The 23,894-nt window shown below is 47.7% G+C and overlaps 2 protein-coding genes across 2 annotated transcripts in view; one reads left to right on the top strand and one right to left on the bottom strand.

The window, feature by feature from the left end:
* SETX (senataxin) overlaps positions 1-554 on the bottom strand; it is a gene marked incomplete at its 3' end in the record, with an annotated part of 81,012 nt that extends 80,458 nt beyond the window's left edge. The window contains exon 1 of the mRNA XM_015407533.1: positions 427-554. The remainder of the gene's footprint in view (positions 1-426) is intronic.
* A 3,819-nt stretch (positions 555-4,373) lies between these two features.
* TTF1 (transcription termination factor, RNA polymerase I) overlaps positions 4,374-23,894 on the top strand; it is a 28,683-nt gene continuing 9,162 nt past the window's right edge. Inside the window, exons 1-6 of the mRNA XM_015407534.1 lie at positions 4,374-5,282; positions 7,192-7,430; positions 12,470-12,655; positions 14,762-14,840; positions 16,456-16,586; positions 20,841-21,069. Coding sequence (XP_015263020.1) covers positions 4,486-5,282; positions 7,192-7,430; positions 12,470-12,655; positions 14,762-14,840; positions 16,456-16,586; positions 20,841-21,069 — 1,661 coding nt within the window. The 5' untranslated portion in view covers positions 4,374-4,485. The remainder of the gene's footprint in view (positions 5,283-7,191; positions 7,431-12,469; positions 12,656-14,761; positions 14,841-16,455; positions 16,587-20,840; positions 21,070-23,894) is intronic.

Consider the following 23,894-nt stretch of genomic DNA (forward strand, 5'->3'; position numbering starts at 1 on the left):
CCATCTACCCCATCCAAAACCCCAACTAGCGTTAAAAAATCCCATCTATCCCATCTCCGGTCGCCCTTCCGCGAGCCACGGTTTGCGACGAGGAAGTCACCCACAAAGCAACCCGTCACGCACGGGAAGAAGCACGTGCATGTCGCCCTTCCCCTGGCGGGAGGTGGCACGGGGGGGGGAGAAGGGGCGGGTCGCGCAGGGGAAAGCGGGCCAAGTTCGGCTGCAACAAAGAGCCGGCTCGAGGCCCGGCGGGCAGAGGAGATCTCTGCGGGTGGGAAGGAACTGTGGGGGCAAAGGGAGGAGCGTTCGGGGGCGGGGCCACAGCCCGGGGGCGGGGCCTGCACGACAAAAAGGGGCGGCGGCGATTATTATCGTGACCGTTTCTTGAGGCGAGGCCTCCCCCCCCTGCGCCTTCCCCCCCCTCACCTCCTTCTCCTCGCGGCGGTCTCCGGGGTCAGGCCAGGCCATGGGCCCGCCCGCCAGCTCCGCCTCGCGCTTCTCCCCTCTTTCCGCCTTCCCTCAGGCCCGGCGCCGCCAGCCCATCCGCCGCTCGCGTCCGTTCGCCCCGGTTGGCGCCACTTCCGGCGAGACAGCGAGCTCCGCCCCCTCCCCGGAGTGGCTCAGTTCGCTCTCCTGGCCTCCCTTTTCCGGGCGCCTCGACCGCTGCAACCATCGAGCGGAGAGCCTAGAGCGGCACAGTAGCCTGAGCGGGCGGGGGGAGTGGAATAATCTCGTTTCTTTAGTGCGAGGGGAGCGGGTTCTCGCGCGCTTGGCTCCCTCTCTTCCGGTCCCGTGAGCCATTGCAGTCCGAATTTCCGGCCAGCAAAACAAAACCGAAAGCAGCCGTCGGCCAGGCCTTAGGCGCGGCCTGGCGTCGCTCTGTCCTTCGGCATCTCTGTGGTGATATCCCCTCCCCCGTCTCTCCCTGTAGTGAAGGCCTTAAAGGGAGACCGGAAGTGGGCGTAGAAATCGCGACGGGATCCGCTGGACGGTCTAGCCCCCTTTCTCTCCGTGTTCCCGAGGAAGTGAGACAGAGAAGGCGGAAGTGTAGCTCGGGAAACGTGGGGGAGCCGCGCCGTGGACGAGTGAGTGCACGTGCGGAGCGAGTTGTCCTGCGGGAACCTCTGTGGTCTGTGGGAGATTGGGGGGGAAGTTTGTCTTAAAGGGGGTTCTAGCAGCATCAACGACCATAACTTTAGTAAAGGTAGAAGGAAGTCTGAGTCCGGGGCAGTGTTCCCTCTAAGCTGAGTTAGTGTGAGCTAGCTCACAGTTTTTTAGCCTCCGGCTCACACATTTTTGTCTTAGCTCAGGAAGGAGGGCTCTGGAGCAAAATCATTTATGCAGCAGCCAAATCGCTCGCTCACAACTTTGATACCAGTAGCTCACAAAGTAGAATTTTTGCTCACAAGACTCCACAGCTTAGAGGGAACATTGGTCCAGTGGCACCTTTAAGACCAACAAAGTTTTTAATTTAAGGTGTGAGCTTTTGTGCGCACGCACATTTCTTCTGAAGTATCTGAAGAAAGGGACATGCACACGGAAGCCTATACCTAGAATTAAACCTGTTGGTCTCAAAGGTGCCACTGGACTCAGACTTTGTTCTGCTGCTTCAGACCAACATGGCTACCCACCTGGATAGTAGAAGTAGCAGCGGATTATAACCTCTTCTTTTTTTTGTCATGATCTGTGTTCCCTTAAAAAGAATATCCTGTGCATATGACCATATTGGTTCCTAGCATTGCCATGGTAACTGGCCAGTCTCTTAGCCTTAGGTCTAGTCAGTCTCAGCCTGATCTACCTGAGAGGGATGTTTGTGGACATAAAACGGGAAGAGGAGAGGCAAGTATGGGTCCGTGAGCCTGGTGGAAAGGGGAGTCTGAAATGAGGAAGAGATCGTGGAGCATAAATGTCTTCAGGCAGTCTGTATTTCAAATTGAGTGTATAACAATCTAGTCTGTCCAGAAGTCCAATAGCCTGAATTGCTACTTGCCAGTTTGGTGTGGTGGTCAAGTGCGTGGACTCTAATCTGGGAGAACCGGGTTTGGTTCCCCACTCCTCCACTTGCACCTGCTGATGTGACCTTGGGTCAGTCACAAGCTCTGGCACAGCTGTGCTTGAAAAAGAGCAGTTTGTGTCAGAGTTCTCTCAGCCCCACCAACCTCACAGGGTGTCTGTTGTGGGGAGGGGAAGGGAAAGGAGTTTGTAAGCTGCTCTGAGACTCCAAGCGAAGGGCGGGGTATAAATCCAATCTCTCCTCTCTCTCCTTGTAGAGGGAAACTAAGAGGATGGGCTTAAGAAATAAGGTTGTGAGGAGGAGAAAGGATGAGAAACGGCTGAACCTGCTCTTGCTTTGAACCATTTATGCCTTTTTCACTAATTAGTCATGGAACTCCACTCTTAGAGGTGGAAGCCAAGCTATAGGCAAATTTCTCCATGTTTTTGTTTCCCCATTTTTTTGTCCTATTCCTTGACCAGGGACAACATGACTGGTGTGTGTTCATGTGATTCCCCTTCTCATATGTAGTGCGTGTGATGGAAAGGGCCGTCGAGTCAGAGGTTAGCCTATGGTGACCCCATGGGGTTTTCAAAGCAAGAGATATTCAGAAATGCTTTGCAATTGCCTGTCTCTGCATAACAACCCTGGGTTTCCTTGGTGGTCTTCAATCCAAATATTGACCAGGACTGACCGTGCGTAACTTCTGAGATCTAACAAGATCAGGCTAGCCTGGGCCATCCAGATCAGGGCCTTTATGATATGCGTTCCCTTAAACAGAATATCCTGTACATATGACCATATTGGTTCCTAGCATTGCCATGGTAACTGGTCAGTCTCTTAGCCTTATTCTTAAGCTTTGTTTTGCCACCAACTACATTGACAAGGGAATCCCCCACCACCACCACCAGCTTGGTTCCCAAAGCAACAGCTCTCAGCTGCTTTTCATAGCAACTCTGAACCCACAAGCCTATGTAGAGTTAACCTGTCTTCCACTGAACAAGATCCATTTTGCTCATCATGGCTAAGTCTGGGGTATACTGGCCCTGGGGTCTCCAGGATCTGTCAGGAGTGGCTTAATATTGGGAAGTAATTAGTGGAGTGGGTGGGTTATAAATAACATCAAATGTTGTCCAATGTAGTTCAAAGTGTATACTGTTCTCAGCAGCTCTTAGCTTTGTATTTTTATCCCATGAAATGTGTGGAACACAAATGATGCAGCCACCTGGCTGAAGCTAGATGGAACACCTGGAAACCCCTCCTATACCCCTTGAGCTCTAAGATGACAGGATAAAAACTTACTTAACTATCCCCATGTTTCATACCAGGGGGCTGAGAAAACATTGGGGTGCTTAAAGCCAGTGCTGTCTAAAGTATGCAATGTTAAGGATCAGATCTTAAGACAGCTGACCTGGCCCTAAACAAAAAAATTTTAACATGGGGGGAGACGATCACAGTATGTGACACTTTATTAGACACACTGCACTTTATGTTTCTAAGAACTCATAAGACTGGCATATGAGCTTCTTGGTGTTTCCCAAGCAAGTGGACAAAAATGTGGTAAACAAAGTTTAGTGTATGTAAGGGGATTGGGAGTGCATGTGGGGCGGGTGGGAATTCCTAACTTTAATTATATTTTGATAGGGTCTGAACTGGTGGGGACTGAGAGATGTTGGAAGTGTAGTGGATAGTTTGGTGAAAGTGGCAATTCAATGTGCAGCACCATTATGACAAACTTCTTGCCAGGATAGAAGCTAAAAGCCAGCATCATAACCATACAGCACCTGCATTTGGAATACTGTGTATGATTCTGGTGGCCGTATCTTAAAAAGGGTATTGTAGAAGGGGAAATGATGCAGAAGAGGGTTGGTGCACCTTTCCAATAATGAAAGGCTTAAAGATTTGAAGCTTTGCCCGTGTACATTTTAACACTCTCCACCTGTTGTTGTTGTTTTAAGGAAATGATAAATGCAAGTAAGGAATCGTGTGCAGACGGTTTTCAGATCTCGGACTCAGTGAAGAAGAAGAAAAAGAAGAGACTTGACAGAGAAAAACATGGGCAGCCTGCCGGGGCTGGCTTTGATTTGCCTTTGTCATCTGATCATTCCTCCATTTTTTCCTGGGACTTTGATGAACAGGCCACTAAGGGCAGCGAGACTCTTCAAAAGAAATCCAAGAAGAAAGTCAGGCGGGAGAGATCCGCTTCCCAGTTAGATTATTCTCATGTCACAACTGAGAGTGAGCTGACCAGCGATGCTGGAATGGAAGTTTGCAAGCCCAAGAAGAAAAAGAAGAGGAAACTGGGTCCTAGTGAGCCAGATGGTGGCGACTGGCTCTGTGTCCCTCCGAGTCAAGAAGAGGCTAGCAGTCAACCCAGAGCAGATGGTTTGGGAAACAGGGATTGGACTGACGGAGGGACACTGGTCAAAAAGAAGAGAGCCAAGGCCTTTGTAGCCAATCAGGATGAGGCTAGCAAAGTCTCTGCTGGGCCCATGCAAAATAGGACTGACCCAAGTTCAGACGAGCACAAGGAGGCCATCCACAGCAGTGCAGAGGACTCACAAGTGGAGCTCTTCACCTCCTCACCGTGTAAAACGCAGCATTCAGGCCTCTCTCAGAAGAAAGCAGCAACCAAGTTGGCCGCTTCTACTGAACTGGGTAGCCCTGTTGCACCAAGGAAGTCACTCAAGCATAAAGGATCTTCTGGCGTGAAAGACTCTGATAGTACCGATGTTACACCAAGGAAGCCACACAAACATAAAAAGTCTTCTGGCATGGAAGACTCTGATACTACCGACGTTACACCAGGGAAACCCCGCAAGCATAAAAGGTCTTCTGGCATGGAAGACTCTGATAGTATCGATGTTACACCAAGGAAGCCACACAAACATAAAAAGTCTTCTGGCATGGAAGACTCTGATACTACCAACGTTACACCAGGGAAACCCCGCAAGCATAAAAGGTCTTCTGGCATGGAAGATTCTGATAGTACCGATGTTACACCAAGGAAGCCACACAAACATAAAAAGTCTTCTGGCGTGGAAGACTCTGATACTACCGACGTTACACCAAGGAAACCCCGCAGGCATAAAAAACCTTCTGGCACGAAAGGCTCTGACCATACCGATGTTACACCAAGGAAGCCCCGCAAGCATAAAGAATCTTCTGGAATGGAAGACTCTGACGGTTCCAGTGTAGGTTTTGAAGAGACTGCAAAGTCTGTTACCGATCACGACCAGATAAAAAACAAATCACAGGGCAAACTTTTCCCTTCAGAAGACAGCAGTGAGTAAGTAGCCTTTGAGGGACGGTTCAAGAAAATGGAAGCGCTTCTCCGTTTCAATGCCATCCGTTTCAAGGATTCACAGCACTTCATATACCAGAGAGTCCCATTGTGCCTGTGAATGCCATGGCACCCACCATGTGTTTTTAGAAAGTGGGTGGCACCTTTACCCAGCAAGGCTTTGGATTGGCCAGTGGAGATTTGATTGACTGTGCAGATTTCCAGAAACATTGCTTTGGCAACACCTGCCACCGCAGCACAGGGATCTTCACTGGCTGACCAAAGGTAAGCTACGGTAGCCATTTTGTGGCTGGCTCCACCCCCTGCAGCAGCCATTTTCTGGCAGCCATATTTGGATTGTGCCCACCATGTTGTGTCAGAATTCCAAAGGTCTCCCCAGGCTCAAAAAAGTTATTAATTATTTGCTACATTCATTCTCCAGGCTTAATTAGACAGTGGTGGCCAATACATTTGTTTAAACTCCAATTTACTCATAGAAGTAGGGAGGGGTGATTTTAAGAGCAAAAAAGTTGCACAGTGAGGATTTCTGAGCTCTTGGCCAACATGAGCCCCCCTCCTCTTGATCTCTCCCAAGGTCTTTTCCTCAGTTTTGAAGTGACCTGAAGGAACATCTCTATTGGGGGACACAACTACCAGAAACAAGGTGAAGGAGGGAGAGAATTTGCAAATGCCAGGCTAGGAAGTGGCGGATCTGGGTTCACATCCTCACTCTTCTTTGGTGGTCACTGGGTAGTCTTGAGCTATTCACTTTCAGAGTGGCTTTGTAGAAGAAACAGGAAAGGAGAACTCTGCCCTGAGCTCCTTGGAAGAAGGTTGGAATAAAAATGTACTAGATGGAAAGGGAGGAACACGACTCACCCGTTGTCCAACGTTTGGGTCTTAAAATCAGATGCATTTGTATTTTTGCATTTGTGTGTGTGTGCCCATGCCTAGAAGTCATGGTGACCTCTGGCGACTTCAGCTGCGGCATGGAGGGCGTTCAGAGAAGTGGTTTGATAGCCTGTCTCTACCTCCCAGCCCTGGTATTCTCTGGAGGTCTCCCATCCAAATATTTGCCAGGGTCTGCCCTGCTTAGCTGCTGAATCTGACGAGATTGGGCTTGCCTGGGCTATCCAAGTTAGGGCTGGCACCAAGGCATTTGAAGCCAGCGTGCTGTTCTTCAGGCTGCAACCTGGAAAGTCTAAAATGTTCACAGAACATTCTGCACATTTGCACTCCCCGTATGGTGGGGAAAAAATATGTAAAGTGAAAAACAATGGCCGCCATTTTTCCAAAATAGGCGCAGACCATCTTGGTTGTTCCAAAGAGACAAGATAAGGCCTCTCCCCTCACCTCTGGATCTTGAATGGTGGAACGGGAATGCAAGTTTACTTTCTGAAAGAAAGGTAGGGTTGCCAGGCATGGCCTAGAAATTGGTGGGAGTCTGGGGCAGGGAGATGAGGGATCACCGAGTGACAGCGTGATGTCACTTCCGAGGAAAACCTGGAAGTGATGGCATGCCTCTCTAGGATTCATAGGAAACTCTATATGTCAGGAGGGCGCTCTCAACCCCCTCCTGACTATGCAGGAGTCTATTCCAGTGCTACTGTGCTACTTGGTTTGCAGAAAGCATAACCTTTATTTCAATAGGAGCTTTCGTGAGCGGTGCTCATTACAGTTCCTATGGAAATAAAGGTTGTGCGTCTTTAAAGTATCACTGGAGTTTTTAACTCACTGATCTGCCAGTGTCAGCTTGACCTTCGGTAACCCTTAACTGCAAGGAAGGGCATTGAGATTCAAATTGATAACTGTTCTCCTCCACTCTTGGAGCGAGACAGCCCAGAGAAGCAAATGTTCTTTAAAGAAAGGATGTATGATCCTGCCCAGTAACATGTTATCTTTTGCTCCCTGGTAGGTTACCAGAGATCCTCAAAGATGTGGGAAAATTGTCTTCCATGGGGAGTCCTGCTTCTCAGGCATCTTTCGTAGAGGAGAATGAGTTTCTGGACGCTTCTGAGCTTGTTTTACCAGATCTGGATACAGCCACCCAGGAGCTGGGGGAGTTCATTCCACACGTGAGGAATCTCTCTGCTTCAGCCATCAGACAGCTGGCCACACGAGATCTGGTCCGGTTTAGAAACTTCAAGCAAAAGGGTACGTGTCTGTTTGTTTTTTAGGGTAGCGTGGAAATGCCATTCAGCTCAGTTGGGATTGTGTTGTCTCCAAAGCTTTATCTAAACCTACTTAGAATCATAGAATAGAATCATAGAATGTTAGAGTTGGAAGGGACCTTGCAGGCCATCTAGTCCAACCCCCTGCACTCTGCAGGAGCATAGCCGAGAGAGATATAACTCAGCAACTGTATCTTAAACCAGCTGCTGTCCAGGAAGCTGGCCTGCAGTCGAATTTTCCCTAGAATCGTGCTTCGGGGAGTCCCAGCACCTCTAGTCAGGTAGGGATGCCAGGCTGCGGCACGGAGAACGCAGGTTCTCTTTCAACATTTTCAGTGCTATTTGGTTCTTGGTTTGCAGAAAGCTGAAGTGCAGAACAGAAGTACCAAATCAGGCAGAGCTAAAGGTGCCCCCTTGGCAGCACATTCATCAAAAAATCAAGCACTGCAAGAGATGGCACTGTGTGTGTAATCGAGAAGCGAAACCTGCGTCCCTTGAGTTGGGTTAATGACGAAAACTTACTTCTCCAAAGAGAAGCAGAGAGATCGTTTCAGAGGGGGTGTTGGTCTGCAGCTAGAATTAGCTTTCAAAAACTGTAAGATTTTTGTAAAATTTTAAGCATTATGGGACTTAACAGTGTTAGGTAAGTCTTCGGTAAACGTGGCACTAAAGAGCTTTTCTCTCTAGCCTGGGTTGAAAGCCTTCTTGGGACTCAAGGGGGTCTTGGGGATTGGTGTCAGAACCCACAGCCAGCAACGTAGTGCACACTTTCCAGGAGAGGTAATACTTTATTGAAGAGCTATAGATGCATTAACATAAGCACTGTTAAGAATGGCAGTTGCCCCTTGAGCATAATAGGATATAGGGTATTTGTATGCACACACACACCCACTGCACTGGCTAATTAGGTACCCTCCCGCGCGTGGGATAAAGCTTGCAAACCGTTGCTAGCCGAAGCTGGGAACTCGCACTCTCCCACGGCTCCCTGGAAAAGGCAGACACCACAACTCCCACCTGCACATCTTTACAGATAAGCGTTTCAGCGCGAAGCACAGAAAGGAATGCAAGAGCAATTACACTGACACAGCCTGACCATCCCAACCCCAATTGGTGTTACCCCAGTGCATTCTCAAAACAATCACAATGCATTCCTGGCGCACCATTGGATTTGTACCTGAGGAGTAATTCCTCGTTCCAACCAAAGTTTGTTTTTGCTTGGGGTCCTGCCAGATTCATCTTGGCACGCCCCTTCACTGTGCATCTCCCTGCCTTGCCTTGACCGTCTGGAATTCCCCCCTACTCTTCTCTGTGCCATAACAGCAGCAGGGCCACTTCCGACCACTCAGTTTTTCAGGAGACTGTCAGCTTGTTTGGGAGTCACCTCAGTCAGTCATGGCCGGAGAGGGTCGTTTCGGCTGTATTCTTGAATGCGACTGGTTCCTTTGCCCTTGTGTTTAGTGGCAAAATGGTTCCGGTCTGTGGTTCCATTTTGGGGTCCCTAGAACGGCTGCTTCCAATATCTTTGGCCTCTCGACAGTGATGGGAAGCCTAAAGCAGAGGTCCCCACTGTGGTGTCTGTGGGCGCCATGGCACTCACTACCATCTTGCCTGGTGCCCACCAGCTTTTTTTAGATTGTGGGTGGGGCTCCTGTCTAGCAAGGCTTCCGATTGGCCGTTGGAGATTTGATTGGCTGTGCAGATTGTTAGAGACGTTGCAACGGCGGCAGCTGCCACCGCAGCACAGGGATCTGCACTGGGTGACTTGAAGCTAAGCTGGGGCGGCCATTTTGTGGCTGGCTGCACCTCCTATGGCAGCCATTTTGTGGGAGCCATTCTGTGGCTGCGTCCACCACACTGTGCCAGAATTCCAAAGGGGCTTGCTGGCTCTAAAATATTGGGAGGTGGGGGGCTGGCTTGGAGTCAACCTATTTTAAAAAGAAAGAAATCAAAGCCAATGGGAGAGGGGTGTTGTCTGGTTCCAGCAGCAAGCAGGGTGGAGTCATGAGTGGTCCCGGACAGTAACCTTTGCTGCTGTTCTGTGGGCTTGGAGCAGGTTTGCAGGGAGAGGAAGAAGAGGGTCACCCACAGCAGCTGTAGGCCAGCCAGTCAGCCACCCGCTCTCCTGTTCGACTGGTCACGTGACGGTGTGCCAGCCCTAATCTACATTTAAATTATTACGTAGAGCATGAATGAAAAGAAAATGCAGCGGGGCAGCTGCCCCTAAAAGTCCTTATAAGCTAAGAAAAAGATGGGGAAACGAGAAGTAGAGGCTGAAGGACTCTGAATTGTGCCTTGGAAAACGATGAAAAGAGATGGCTTGGGGGTATTATCTTTAGACAGTGAAGGTGTAATAGTTATAGAAAAGAAAAAGTATTATTAATGATTGACTCAGTTTGTTTTAAGCTTAAATGATGGGAAGATTTATTGTAACTAATCCAATGAAGATCTCCTCTCTTGGGTTTTTAGGTAGTGTGGGTATCTTTTCTTTATCCTGTATATGTAGTCCCCCTCCCTGTTTTTCTGTGGTAGTTTTTTGTAGTTTGCAAAAATAATAAAAAAAATCCCCTCCAGGGGCTTAAAAAAGGGGGGAAAAAGAAAATGCAGTCAGAATCAGAGTGGGTGCCCACTACGCCCAGGCCGATTCAATTTTTTTAAGCAGATCTTCTCTCCACTTGTGCTTCGTATGGGAAAGCAGCGCACCGGTCTCTTGTATTGCCTTGTTAATGTCACTTACTATAAGTATTCCCAGGCTGGTGGAAATGTGAGAGGGAATGAGCTCTGGCCCACCAAAGTGTATGCCCCATTAAGTTTAAGTGTTCTGACCTTCTGTTGAGGAAGCATTACAGGAGAGGAGACACCCAGGCCGGAGCGTGCAAGCCCTTTGCTCCTGAGAAGCCAGCCTGGGAAATAAAGCAGTGGTTTGGCATTCAGGTGTCCCGTCCCGTCCCCGTCCCCCCCCAAAAAAAAGAAACCCGCTTGCAGGTTGGTGGGAAATGTAGAGAAGGACAGTAGTCACTGTTTAAAAGAATTATCTTGCTTCTTAAGAGAGAAAGGAGGCTTTGCTCGGGCCAAATTGGGCTTGGTCTCTAGCTTTGGCCACTCTGTGCCAAACTGACACCGAGTGGGGGAGAAACGTCTCCTTCCAGCCAATGCGGAATTTATGAGAGAAGAGAGGAAATGGTCTGCTGTTCAAAGGGGGAGTTTACAAATCCCACCCAGCATGCCCAGGCCTGTCGTCTCACCTGTAGGGTGCGGATATACACCTGCGTGTGCATGAATATAATATATGTAATATGAAAGAGCCCTGACCTGGATGGCCCAGGCTAGATCTCGGAAGCGATGCTCCCTCTAAGCTTTATGAGCTACTGGCATTAAAGTTGCGAGCGAGCGATTAGTTTGCTCTGGAGCCCTCCTTCTTTTTCTTTTTTTTTAAAAATAATAATATATTTATTGGATTTTCTGTACGGTATCATTACACCGCTTAACAATCTCCAACAACATAATAATATCAGACAAGACATACGTCTCAAACATCTGGTTTAAGTTTTATGTTAAACAGTGCTCTTACGCTTTTATCTTAAACTTTTCCCTAATATTGCTAGCCTAGCTCCCATTGATTTCTATCTTCTTTATCTTCAGCCAGTTATATATTACTCCCCATTTATCCCAGTATTTTTCTTCCGGTCTATATTTTAATTCCATATTTACTCTATCCATTTCCGCTACTTCCAAACCTTGTCACATTTCCACCAAATATGCATGAATGTCCCTACATTCTTCCTACATCTCCAACATCTGTTAGTGGCGCCAGGAAAGCATTTTGTGATTTTATTTGGCGTCCAATGCCACCTGTAATACATTTTGTATATATTTTCTTTGAATGGTACTGCTCTTGACAGTTTGATCGATTTCCAAACCTGGAGCCAACTATTCTCATCTATTGTGTGACCCAGTTCCTTCTCCCACCTTAATTTGGGATCTTTAATCCCATCCTCCGAACTAAAATCTTCCAGGAATTTTTTATAAATTTTTGAATCAATTTATCACTTGTTGAGAGCCAGATTTTATCTAGCTCTGTTTGAGGAGCCCTCCTTCCTGAGCGAGGACAAAAATGTGTGAGCTGGAGGCTAAGAAACTGTGAGCTAGCTCACACGGATTCAGCTTGGAGGGAACCCTGCTCGGAAGCTAAGCCAGGGCGGCCCTGGTTAGTATTTGGATGGGAGACCTCCAAGGAAGTCTAGGGCTGTTATGCAGAGGCAGGCAATGGACAATCACCTCGCGTTGAAATCCTCAGGGCTTTTTTGGTAGAAAAAGCCCAGCAGGAACTCATTAGCATAATAGGCCACACCCAACAGCAGAAACTCATTAGCATATTAGGCCACACCCATGACAGCACAGCTCATTAGCATATTAGGCCACACCCCCGTGTTACCAGAAGTGTGGTCATCCAGCCACGGCCACCTTTTGCTTCTTATTTCTGTTGACCTTGTTTGTGGTCAAAACCCAGGGCTTTTTTTTGTAGCAGGAACTCCTTTGCATGTTAGGCCACACACCCCTAATGTAGCCAATCCTAATGCATTTCTGCTCTTGGGTGTGGCCTATTATGCTAATGAGTTCCTGCTGGGCGTGGCCAACTTGGGAGCCAGCCGGAACTCCGTTCCTGTGCGTTCCTGCCCAGAAATAGCCCTGGAAATCCTTCTATAGGGGTCACCATAAGTCGGCTGCGACTTGATGGCACTTTCCACCCCCAATCTGAAAGAAACGGTCTCATGTGAAGTCAGGGCACCTGGCCTGTTCAGCTCAACTTTGCATGCTCTGACACACCAGAGTGGCTGGTGTTCAAGCACAGCCCCACCCAAAGTAGCTGCAGGTCTGGGGTTTGGTCTCGTATTCATCTCAGTTTTCTCCTCTCTCGTATCTATAGCGAGAGACCGACCTAGCCACCCTCCACCCCCCAATGGGAATCACTGTATTCAGCTGCACATCTTGATGTGCAACTCTCATGCTCCTTCCTTGTTTCAGGTATTGCCGTGAAGTTTGGCAAGTTTACTAAGAAGGAGAACGACCAGCTGAGAAAGAACGTGGAGGCCTTCTTGAAGGAGAGCGGCATAGAAAGCGCTGAAAAGCTCTTGTTCACCCACCGCTTTCCAGAAGAGAGAGCAGCCATCCGAAAGCTGAAAGCCGAGCATTTCTTCGGCATCAGGATCGGTGAGGGTTACACTACAGCTTCGTTCTCGGGGGAGAAAAGGCTGAAACCAACGGGTGTGATCCGGCCAAAGAGGAGCGTTTTGCAGCACCCTTGACTGTGACCGGAGGAAGTGACCCTGTGTATAGCCCTTCCATTGACAAAGTCCTGATTCTTTCTCAGAGTGCTTAAGTTTGCTCAAGAGTTCTACCTCTCTAGCAGTGTTCCCTCTAAGCTGAGTCAGTGTGAGCTAGCTCACAGTTTCTTAGCCTCCGGCTCACACATTTTTGTCTTAGCTCAGGAAAGAGGGCTCCAGAGCAAACTAATTTATGCAGTGGCCAAATCACCTGCTCACAACTTTAATGTCAGTAGCTCACAAAGTAGAACTGTTGCTCACACTCCACAGCTTAGAGGGAGCATTGATCTCTAGTAAGTTTCTAGAGAGCGTGTTTTTTCTTTAAGATCCTGGATGTGTCTGGGAACTGCTGTGTTTGTTCCTTACATTTTTCTTTTAATCCCACCTTCCTCCAAGGACCTGCAAATGGTAATCCTCACAATAAACCCGTGGGGTAGGTTTGGCCAAAAGAGAATGGCTGGCCCAAAATCACCCAGAGCTTCATGACATAGTGGGGATTTGAACCCGACTCTCCCCAGTGCGAGTCCAACACTCTTGCCTCTGCTGGCTCCATCACTTAATAAGCTTTAGTTCCACTAAACAGGAAGCGGCATTGCGTGCAGTTTGGCTTGTAAATGTTTTTTTTAATTTATGGGAAAACGTGCAAATTCTTTGGCTTTTAGAATAACGATGTCAAATTTGCCACTGCTTAGAGCTGCTGCACCCTGACAGGTTGAAGCCAAGTAAACAAGAGGGAAGACTGTGCTTCTTGGGCTTACACATAACATGCAAAGCTCAGCATTCTTCTTGTTGCTACTTCTGTAGTATGTAGTGCCATCAGTATGCACAGATCTTTGCAGCCCCCTGCCACAGAGAGCTTACCCTGTCAGAGCTGACAAAAGGGAGAGAACCAGGGGGATGGGGAAAGAAAATAGAAGCGGGAGAAGGGGGGGTTCGGTCAGCTACCTGTGGGCAATGCTCCCTCTAAGCTGTGGAGTCTTGTGAGCAAGAATTCTACTTTGTGAGCTACTGGCATTAAACTTGTGAGCAAGTGATTTGGCTGCTGCATAAATTAGTGTGCTCTGGAGCCCTCCTTCCTGAGCTAAGACGAAAATCTGTGAGCCCGAGGCTAAAAAAACTGTGAGCTAGCTCACACTAACTCAGCTTAGAGGGAACATTGCCTGTGGGGTCCCTTTCGATTGGGGAGCGGAGGGCAGAGGCCGGCTTTAAATGCTTTAAACTCTGTTCCCCCTCCTCTCCTGGGGAATGGGCGAGCGGGGGCCTTAACAGGCAGCTGCTCTCCCCGACACTTTGATTGCTGGAGGAAAAGCCAACATTAAAGCACAGCTTGGGACCCGGGGGTGTGTGTTCAAGTTCCCGAGAGCCAGTTTGGGGTAGTGGTTAGGAGCGCGGACTCTAATCTGGGAGAACTGGGTTTGATTCCCCACTCCTCCACGTTCAGCTGCTGGTGTGACCTTGGGTCAGTCACAAGTTCTTTCAGAGCTGTTCCCTCAGGAGCAGTTTGTGTCAGAGCTCTCTCAGCCCCACCTACCTCACAGGGTGTCTGTTGTGGGGAGGGGAAGGGAAAGGAGATTGTCAGCCGCTCTGAGACTCCTTCAGGTCGTGAAGGGCGGGGCATAAATCCAATCTCTTCTCTTCTTCTTCCTCTGTGCCTGGAGCTACTGCTTCCCACTCCAGTAGTGAAAGGAGCGTGATAGGTGAGCATCTGAGGTGCACAGGGAGTTGAGCATCAGGCAAATATGAATGTGGAATCAGGAGTGAGTTATTTTCTCTCCTTGTTTAAAAATCTTGTGGACACCAGAGCACACTTCAGCGTACTGTAGCCAGAAAAATCTTTGAGATGGCTTCTTAGACAGGCACATAATTAACCACCATCTGACCGATTCAAGGTGACTTGTGGATTCGAATGCAGTGCCCCCCCCAGTAGCCCAAAGGGAATTATTGTCATAAATGGAGTGTCCTTTAACCGAGACCTGGTTTCATTTTCATGCAGCGGAAGGAATTCCACGACCCTGGAGACTTGTGTATTATCGAGCAAGGAAAATCTTTGACCCCAATAATAACAGCGGCAGGTAAGAAACGTTACCCGGATCTTTACTTCAGTGGTGCCCATGGCAGGATTCCAGCCTTCGGTTGCAGCAGATAGAAGTATCCTGATGGAGTCTTCCTGCAGCCTACTTACTATGATGGTTCAGTGCTGCATGTTCTCCCTGCCAGAACTGCGAGTGGTCCAGATCCCAGGAGCAGGGACGTTTGTTATCCATTGCATCCAAACAAATCAGCCATCTCCCTGCTCATGTAAAAATTGGGGGGAGGCGGGGGCTGAGACATGCGGGTCCAGAACCCAGCCTGAGTTTTGCCCTATGCAGAGCATTGGGGTGGGGGTCACAGCTGAGAGTGGACGTGTTGCTGATCTTAGCCATTTGTACAGTGGGGAGAGTATTGTCAGAGATGCCGCCCCCTGCTTCCTTTTCTCTTCATTAACAAGCAGTAAGCTTAGAACAGATAAAAGGAAGCACTCCTTCACCCAAAGAGTAATTAACACACGGAATTCACTGCCTCAGGAAATGGTGGTGGCTACAAGCATAGACAGCTTCAAGGGGGGACTGGATAAACATATGGAGCAGAGGTCCATTAGTGTCCTATTAGCCACAAGGTATAGGGTTAGGGTTATCTGGGGCAGAGATGCTCTGTATTCTTGGGGCTTGGGGGGCAACAGTGGGAGGGCATCTAGGGTTCGGGCCCCACTGATGGACCTCCTGATGGCACCTGGGTTTTTGCCACTGCATGACACAGAGTGTTGGACTGGATGGGCCATTGGCCTGAACCAACACGGTCTTCTCTTATGTTCTTATTGTTCTGAACTGTAAAATACAAACCAGAGATTCTTGGAGCAGGTATCTTAATAGATGCAGTGTGTTTTGTTTACCGTTAGTTTTAAACTCTTGTTTGAACCAACCAAACTGTACAACTGTACATCATGTATCTGAGTTGCTTATATGAATTATTTACATTTATCTACTTTTATCCCCCCCCTTAAAAAAAGTTAAAGGCAGCTTACAATAGATGGGACTGCTGCATTTTTAAAAATTCATACAAAATGTTACACTTATTTGTTGTCTGCCTTTCTTGCTGAAACTCAAGGCGGGTTACAAGATTTAACGATGCAATAGGAAACACCGTAAGACATATCATGGACACTGTAGTAAAACGCGATTGCAAAGTTAGTAAACTATGCAATAAGGACCGTATGATGTGGCATAAGAAATGCAAAAACTGGATTGCAGCCATTAGAAGTTGCAGTCAAAACAAGAGATGCATGCAGAAATAGTGGCATAAACTACATTCCTTGTCCTTCTATAAAAACGCCCTCCTGAATAGTTCTGTATCTTACATTCAGAGGAATGATGGAAGTGTGGGGGCCTCCCTGACCTCTTCAGGCAGGCCATTCCACAAGATGGGGTCTGCCAGAGAGACTGCTCAGGTATAGGCAGCTGCTGATCTTAGCCATTTGCCAGCACCTTCAGACGGCTTGGTAAAAAGTCTTATCAACCCTGCGTGTTTTATTTTGAATGTCTGCTGTCTCATACAGAAGCTTTTCTGCCCCGTTCTTGAAATTGAAATGTTCCCCATTTTCACTTGGCTTTGTCACCACTGCCTCCCCCCCCCCCCCCCCCCCCGCTTTAGGTATTCTGATCAAGAGAAGAGGAAGCTGTTGGAATACCAGGCCATCTATGGCAACAACTGGAAAAAGATTTCCGAACTGATGTCTCGAACCAGCCACTCAGTCGCACTGAAGTACTCGCAGATTAAGTCTAGTATGTTATTCTCTCTTCCTTTTTCCAAATCCTTCCTCTTGACCAGAGCTGTGTCTAATTCAAGCTAAAAGGGGGGGGGGCATGATTTTGACTCCCCTTTCCCACCCACAGTGCAATCCAGATTCTGTGAAAAGCTGGGCTCTGCCTTCTGAAATTGCGCACACTGAGCAACATTGATATGATAGTTTACAGTTGTCTATAATTTAGTGTCTCTTTCTGGAAACCATCTCAAAACATAACTCTCTGTTAAGTCCGTCCCCAAAGTTCAACAGGAGCTAATCTAATCTGTCTTCAAGTCCAGCGTCCTCTCACATTCAAAACCCACCCTGCCTTGTAGAAAGTCTTCACTGAAGGAGTTTACCTCAATTTTCTGTTGGCATCTTGTAACAAGTGGACACTTTCAGCCTCGACCCCCTGCCAAGAATGAACAACCAAAACAAAAAAGGCTTCTCCATGCCCAAAAAGAGAAAGAAAAGAATTTAGAAACCACAGGAGCTGTCAGATCCAAAGGTTACCACAATTAGTCCTAAATCACTAGGTCAGCACATGTTCATCACAGTGTTATCATTAGGCCTGGATTGCCCGGGGGAGGGGGATATATCATTTAACATGGACTGTGTTGTCCCCAAATTAGGCAGTAGGTAGCAAAACGTCCCAAAGTCCATTCACCTGGTTGTGCTCCTGAATCTTTCTGTGCAGTACTCCCCTTAGAGAGAAGAGAAGAGATTGGATTTATGGGTGGTGTGTGCTGCCATAAAATGGCTGCCACAGAAGGTGGTAAAGCCCGCCACAAAACGGCCGCTGCAGTTTAGCTTCAGTCACATGGTGAATATCCTCGTGCAGTGGTGGCTGCCGCCGCCGCCGCCAAAGCTACATTCTTAAAAAATCTGCACAGCCAATCAGAAGCCTTGCTGGAGAAAAACCCCGCCTGGCCCCCACCCGCTTTCTAAAAAACACTTGGCAGGTACCGTGGCACATCGGTAACCCTGGAAAAAGGCAGTATTGTAGGCAGTGAGCCACCTCACTGGATATATCTTTGACTGAGCACTTAGCCACTACACCGAACTCCCTGACCCTTTTGAGCCTGTGGGTACCTTTGGAATTGTGACATAGGGTGGTGTGTGCTGCCACAGAATGGCTGCCGCAGAAGGTGGTAAAGGCCGCCACAAAACGGCCACCGCAGTTTAGCTTCAGTCACATGGGTGAATATCCTCGTGCAGTGGTGGCTGCCGCCGCCAAAGCTACATTCTTAAAAAATCTGCACAGCCAATCAGAATCCTTGCTGGAGAAAAGCCCTGCCCGGCCCCCACCCGCTTTCTAAAAAACACTTGGCAGGTACCGTGGCACATCGGTAACCCTGGGAAAAGGCAGTATTGTAGGCAGTGAGCCACCTCACTGGATATATCTTTGACTGAGCACCACTGGGAATAGATTGGAGTTTTTATATCTGGCATCCAGATACGCAGATGACATTATAATCTACAAACTGGGAATCCACAGAGAACTGGGGGCGGAAAGGGGAGAAATAATTTGGAAATTCTTCACACTCCCCGCCGCCCCCCGGATTCTCTGGCTGTATAATCTGGACCGTGCTTTGTTCTCTGATTTTTAACCCACAACTTTGCAAAAAAGAAAACGAAACACCAAGTGGGAATTAATGAACTGGAGTCCGTGCTGTTGAACTCGCCCAGCACTAGGCCGCGGTTGGCCCACAGCTCCTCCGTGCAAGTTGAAAGGAAACAATGCTGTTATTATCTTCTCTTTCTTCCCCCCCCCCCAAATCCACTTTTATCTTGCCAGCTGTTGTTCCAAGAAACAGATGGTGTTATTTTATAGCCGCTTCTTCTGCGTGTGCCTAATTAGTGTTTGTGATGGACTCTGGAACTATAAAGTGTTGTAAACAAACGAAGCTTCCCAATACTTTTGAAATATGGGTCAGTCGCATTTTAGTAAATATTTGCTAGGTATAAAAATAATAATGAGACAGTGGAATCAGCCTGGAAGAATGCCCCATCTTTAAATTTTCATTTTTTGGTTAAACCCTGGTGGCATAAGGAATTGGCCTGGGCTCACAAGGGTCCCTCCCAATAAAGACCCGTGGTCTGTTTTGATATGATGCAGGTGAGGATAGGTGCTCCTTCCAACAGCCCCTACAGGTGGGATGAGCTGGAGGGGGCATTTCCAGTTAGGCTGATTTCGCACAAGGAGCTGTGCCGCCATTGCGGTCACATTTTGACCCGCGGCTTCACCCGATTTTCCCCGCGGTTTCGTGATTTTGTTTTTTGAGAAAACTGCGGGGGAAATCGGGCGAAGCCGCGGGTCAAAATGCAGCCACGCAGCTTCAAGTGGGAAATTGACCAATGGAAATGGGGCAAAGGGAGGCATGACGGCGGCACAGCTCCTTGTGCGAAATCAGTCTTAGTTTACCTCTCCTGGTCTCGTATGGCCTTCCCAAAGAGGAGACAGAGCACTTTCTTCCTATTTAAAATGGCAATACATCACTTGATCTGATATTGGCTGTATACTCATTTAAACAAAAGCAAAGCCAAACTAAGACATACTGTTTAAAAATAGTGCAAGCAAAGCATCATTTTTTTCCCTCTGTGTCGTTAAGTTTATTATGAATAATTGGGTCATAACAATGCATAGTGGTTTTTATTACTGTAGCTGCGATCCATCTGCACATAGGCTTTATGGTGTGGCTTGGAGTTATGTCTTACGTAGTGACGGAGTTAGCATATTTATGTGACTTAATTTGTGACTAACTTTTCCAAAGCAAAACAGTACATCACTTGATCTGGCCTGCCAGGTCAAGGAGAGGGGTATGTACTCCCCAAAAGAGCCTGTGATCTCTTTCCTTCACCCATTCATGTATCTTTCTTCCACTCTGGCAATCAAGGCATATACAGTGGGGTTCCAGAAGGCCTCCCATCCGAACACTGGCCAGACCCTGACTTCCTTCGCTTCTACACAGCAGCTTCATGGTTGTTTTCCTGCGATCCATCCCTGTTACCCAAAGAGGTGGTCTCCCAATTAGTTTGGGGGGATTAGCTTTAAAGGAGATAAAGTGAGAAGGGGTAACTGGGATATTCCACCAGTGTTTATGGGGATTTTTCCCTTAAGAGAACTCTCAAAATTAATCAGGCAGATGTTCAACCAGAAAAGGTTTTTATTTAAAAGAGATTAGAAGGATAAAGCATGCATATAACACACTGAAAACACATACAAAGTGAGCTTAGAGGAAATTAGGGAGAAAAGGGGGGAAAGCAATTTCAGGGAAGGCTATAATTACCAGTCTTGAAGAAAGAGGTCCACGGAAGAAGCAGCAAAACAACCAACATTTCATGGTGAGAAGGAGAGAAGACCCAACCATACACTGTTCAGTCGCACAGTCGAGTGGACCATATCACATCTGGCCCTCCTGTCTTCTGTCGTCCTCCGGAGTTTGCTTAATTTCATGTTTGTTACATCGATAACGCTGTCTAACCATCTCATTCTTTGCTGTCTCCTTCTTCTTTTACCTTCAATATTTTCTAGCATCATTCTCCAATGAGTGCTCCCTTCTCATTTGGTGGCCAAAGTATTTGAGCTTCAGCTTCAGTATCTTGCCTTCCAGGGAAGAGTCAGGGTTGATTTCCTTTAGGATTGACTGATTTGATTTTGTAGTCCAAGAGACTCTCAAGAGTCTTCTCCAGCACCATAATTTGAAAGCTCAGCCTTCCTTATGGTCCAATTCTCGCAGCCATACATTACTACTGGGAATACCATTATTTTGACCTGCTTTGACCATACAGACTTTTGTTGGCAGGGTGATGTTTCTACTTTTTATTATGCTGTCTAGGTTTGCCATAGCTTTCCTCCCAAGGAGCAGGCGTCTTTTAATTTCATGGCTGTACACACACACAATAGACGCAGTTTAGTCATCTTAGCTTTTAGGGAGAGTTCAGGCGTGACCTGATCTAGAACCCTCTTATTTGACTTTTTGGCAGCCCACAGTATCCATAACACTCTCCTCCAAACGAATCAGCTTTTCCTCGTGTCAGCTTTTCTCATTGTCCAACTTTCACACCCGTACATAATAATGGGGAACACTGTGGCTTCACATCACTTCACATCAGACTCAGGGTTGTCAGGTCCGGTTTCCGGGTTCTGCCAGTTGTCCTTGTTGCGAGGAAAGGGTTCTTTCTGCTCACAGCCATCCTGTGTCCTGGCCTACTCTTTTAAAGGCATCTCTTTCTTCCTCTGTGACTTCAGAGCCCAAAACTGGCCCGTGGAGCAAAGAGGAGACGAAGAGACTTCTTCAGGCTGTTGAAGAGACGCTGCAGGAGAACTGCAAGGAGTTTGACTCAGGTCCGGAGGAGGAGGAGGAGGATAAATGCAAAGCTCTCTCCGTGGAGCGTGAGAATCTCTACAAGGGAATCTCATGGGTGGAAGTCGAAGCCAAAGTGGGCACCAGGCACTGGAGGCAGTGCAAGCAGAAGTGGTAAGCAGTGTTCCCTCTAAGCTGAGTTAGTGTGAGCTAGCTCACAGGTTTTTAGCCTCCGGCTCACACATTTTTGTCTTAGCTCAGGAAGGATGGCTCCAGAGCCAACTAATTTATGCAGCACAAAAAAATGAAGGAAATTGCTGCAGAGTTCACAAGTAATAAAGAGACAAAAATCAACTTGTTACAAATGACGTTGAGTGATGTTAGTATTCTTTCTCAACCAAAATTCAGTTCTCTGGTTGTCTTATTATATTTAGCAGTGATGTCAATCTTATCCAACAATAGTTTTAACAGCACGTGGGCTAACAAGTTTCAAACTTGTTATCCGTGTTTGAAACTGAATTTTGGTTGAGAAAGAGTTGTCTCGAAACGAACAACCACTCGAGATGTTCGTACGCTCTTCTTCAGTTTTTGACGTCCTGTGTTCTGAAAACATGAAAATATAGAATACTAACATCACTCAACGTCATTTGTAACAAGTTGATTTTTGTCTCTTTATTACTTGTGAACTCTGCAGCAATTTCCTTCATTTTTTTGTACATCTTTGAATTGCTGGTCCCCCTTGTATTTTTTGTATAATTTATGCAGCAGCCAAATTGCTCGCTCACAACTTTAATACCAGTAGCTCACAGAGTAGAATTTTTGCTCACAAGACTCCACAATTTAGAGGGAGCATTGGTGGTAAGGCTTGTAGGCTGGAGAGGAGGAGGGAAACAGGTGTGTATGGGGCTTTTCTGCATTCTCATTTTCCTTGCATGTGTGTTCGTGTTGCCTTGGTTTTTTCCCCTGTTCTGCACATCTTTTGCTCCCTCTAGTGGTCAGTTTGATATTACATTGCTTTATGTCTGGCATAAAGAACTGTGATTTAAATCTGCAGGGAGATATCCTGAACATAAAACCAATGTAATATTGAATCGACCACTTGAGAGGGCAGCAGAACACATGCGGAACAGAAAAAGAAAACCCAAAGCAACAAGAAAGTACAAGCGAGAAAAATGAGAATGTGGAAAGAGTATTCTCTGTATTCTTGGTGCTTGGGGGGTGTCAAAAGTGGGAGGGCTTCCAGTTTCCTGGCCCCACTGCTGGACCCCCTGATGGCACCTGGTATTTTTTGCCACTGTGTGACAGAGTGTTGGACGAGATGGGCCATTGGCCTGATCCAACGTTGGCTTCTCTTATGTTCTTAATACTCTGCTGGGTGTCTTTCGTGTCCTTTGTTGAGGTACTCTTCCCATTAGGAAGTTTCTCCAAAGGTTTTCCTGAAAACAACCCTCCTTTATCTTAAGCCCATGCAATCTAGTCCTGCCGTCTGTACTAATATATGTTTTACTCTGCTGGTCCATGACCATAATAAAAAATCACTGGTTTTTTCCCCTGATATGTACGTGTGTGCGTGCGTGCATATGAGCTTGCACGCACCTGGAAGCCATGGCGACCTCTGGTGACTGACCCCTACTGGAGGCCTGGAGGATATTCAGAGAGGTGGCTGAATAAAGCCTGCCCCCGCCCTCCCGACTTCTGGTATTCCAAGGAGGTCTCCCCATCCAAGGACTTGCCAGAGTCGACCCTGCTTAGCTTCCAAGACCTGACAAGATCGGGCTGGCCTGGGCTATCCAGGACAGGGCAACCATAATGAACTATTGATCGCTTGCGTCCTGTCCTCTAAAGCCGTGTTTCCCAACCTGTGAATCGTGATCCAAAAGTGGGTCACGGGCCAACTCTCCCTATTGGCGGCCCCGTCCCTTTTCCACTGCTCTCTTTTGTATTTTGGAAACCAAGATCTGACCCTGGACGTCTTCCATATCATACATTAGTTGACATTTTTTCTTACTGCACAGTCATGTGATCAAGTGAAAGGTGTCCTGACGGCTACCAGAGTGAGTTTCTCAGACCCTTTGGGGGGATTAAACATAAGAACATAAGAGACGCCCATGTTGGATCAGGCCAAAGGCCCATCCAGTCCAACATTCTGTGTCACACAGTGGCCAGAAATACCAGTGCCATCAGGAGGTCCACCAGTAGGGCCAGGACATTAGAAGGGGAGTGATGGTGAAGGAGCGGGCGGTCAGAGGCTGGAATCGAACCTCCACGTGCAAAGGCTGCGTGTGTCGGAATGCCACTCGTGGGGGGTTCACAGTGTTGGCAGCTGTTCCCTTCATGTGTTGTTGTTTGGTTTCTCAGAAGCATCTGGTTGGCCCCTGTAGAAAACAGAATGCTGAACTAGATGGGCGCCAGATTCATAGTTTGCTTAGGGCACCCACACAGTTTGGACCAGCCCTGCCTGGGTCACCATACCAAGTAAACTCGGACTTGTAGGTTACCATACCGAACACTGTGGGCACCCCTGCTGAGCAGAGAAACAGGTTTGGTGTACACCAGTTTGGTGTAGTGGTTAAGTGCGTGGACTCTAATCTGGGAGAACCGGGTTTGATTCCCCACTCCTCCACTTGCACCTGCTGATGTGACCTTGGGTCAGTCACAAGCTCTGGCACAGCTGTCCTTGAAAAAGAGCAGTTTGTGTCAGAGTTCTCTCAGCCCCACCCACCTCACAGGGTGTCTGTTGTGGGGAGGGGAAGGGAGAGGAGTTTGTAAGCCGCTCTGAGACTCCAAGTGAAGGGCGGGGAATAAATCCAATCTCTTCTTCTTCTTCTTCTCTTCTGCATGACAGCCTTTCAGGTATTTGCAGACAGCAGTCCTGTTCCCCTTCGGTTTCTTTTGCTAGGGACCTTTGGCAGGTCCCTTTCCTCTTAGGCTCCCGTGAGCAGTATTGGAATAAAACCTGCCCTAACCAGGGTGTCATAAGGATTTAGAATCCTATAACA

This window comes from Gekko japonicus, unplaced genomic scaffold, assembly GCF_001447785.1.
Source record: "Gekko japonicus isolate JY-2015 unplaced genomic scaffold, Gekko_japonicus_V1.1 scaffold955, whole genome shotgun sequence".
In the NCBI taxonomy this organism is placed as follows: domain Eukaryota; kingdom Metazoa; phylum Chordata; class Lepidosauria; order Squamata; family Gekkonidae; genus Gekko; species Gekko japonicus.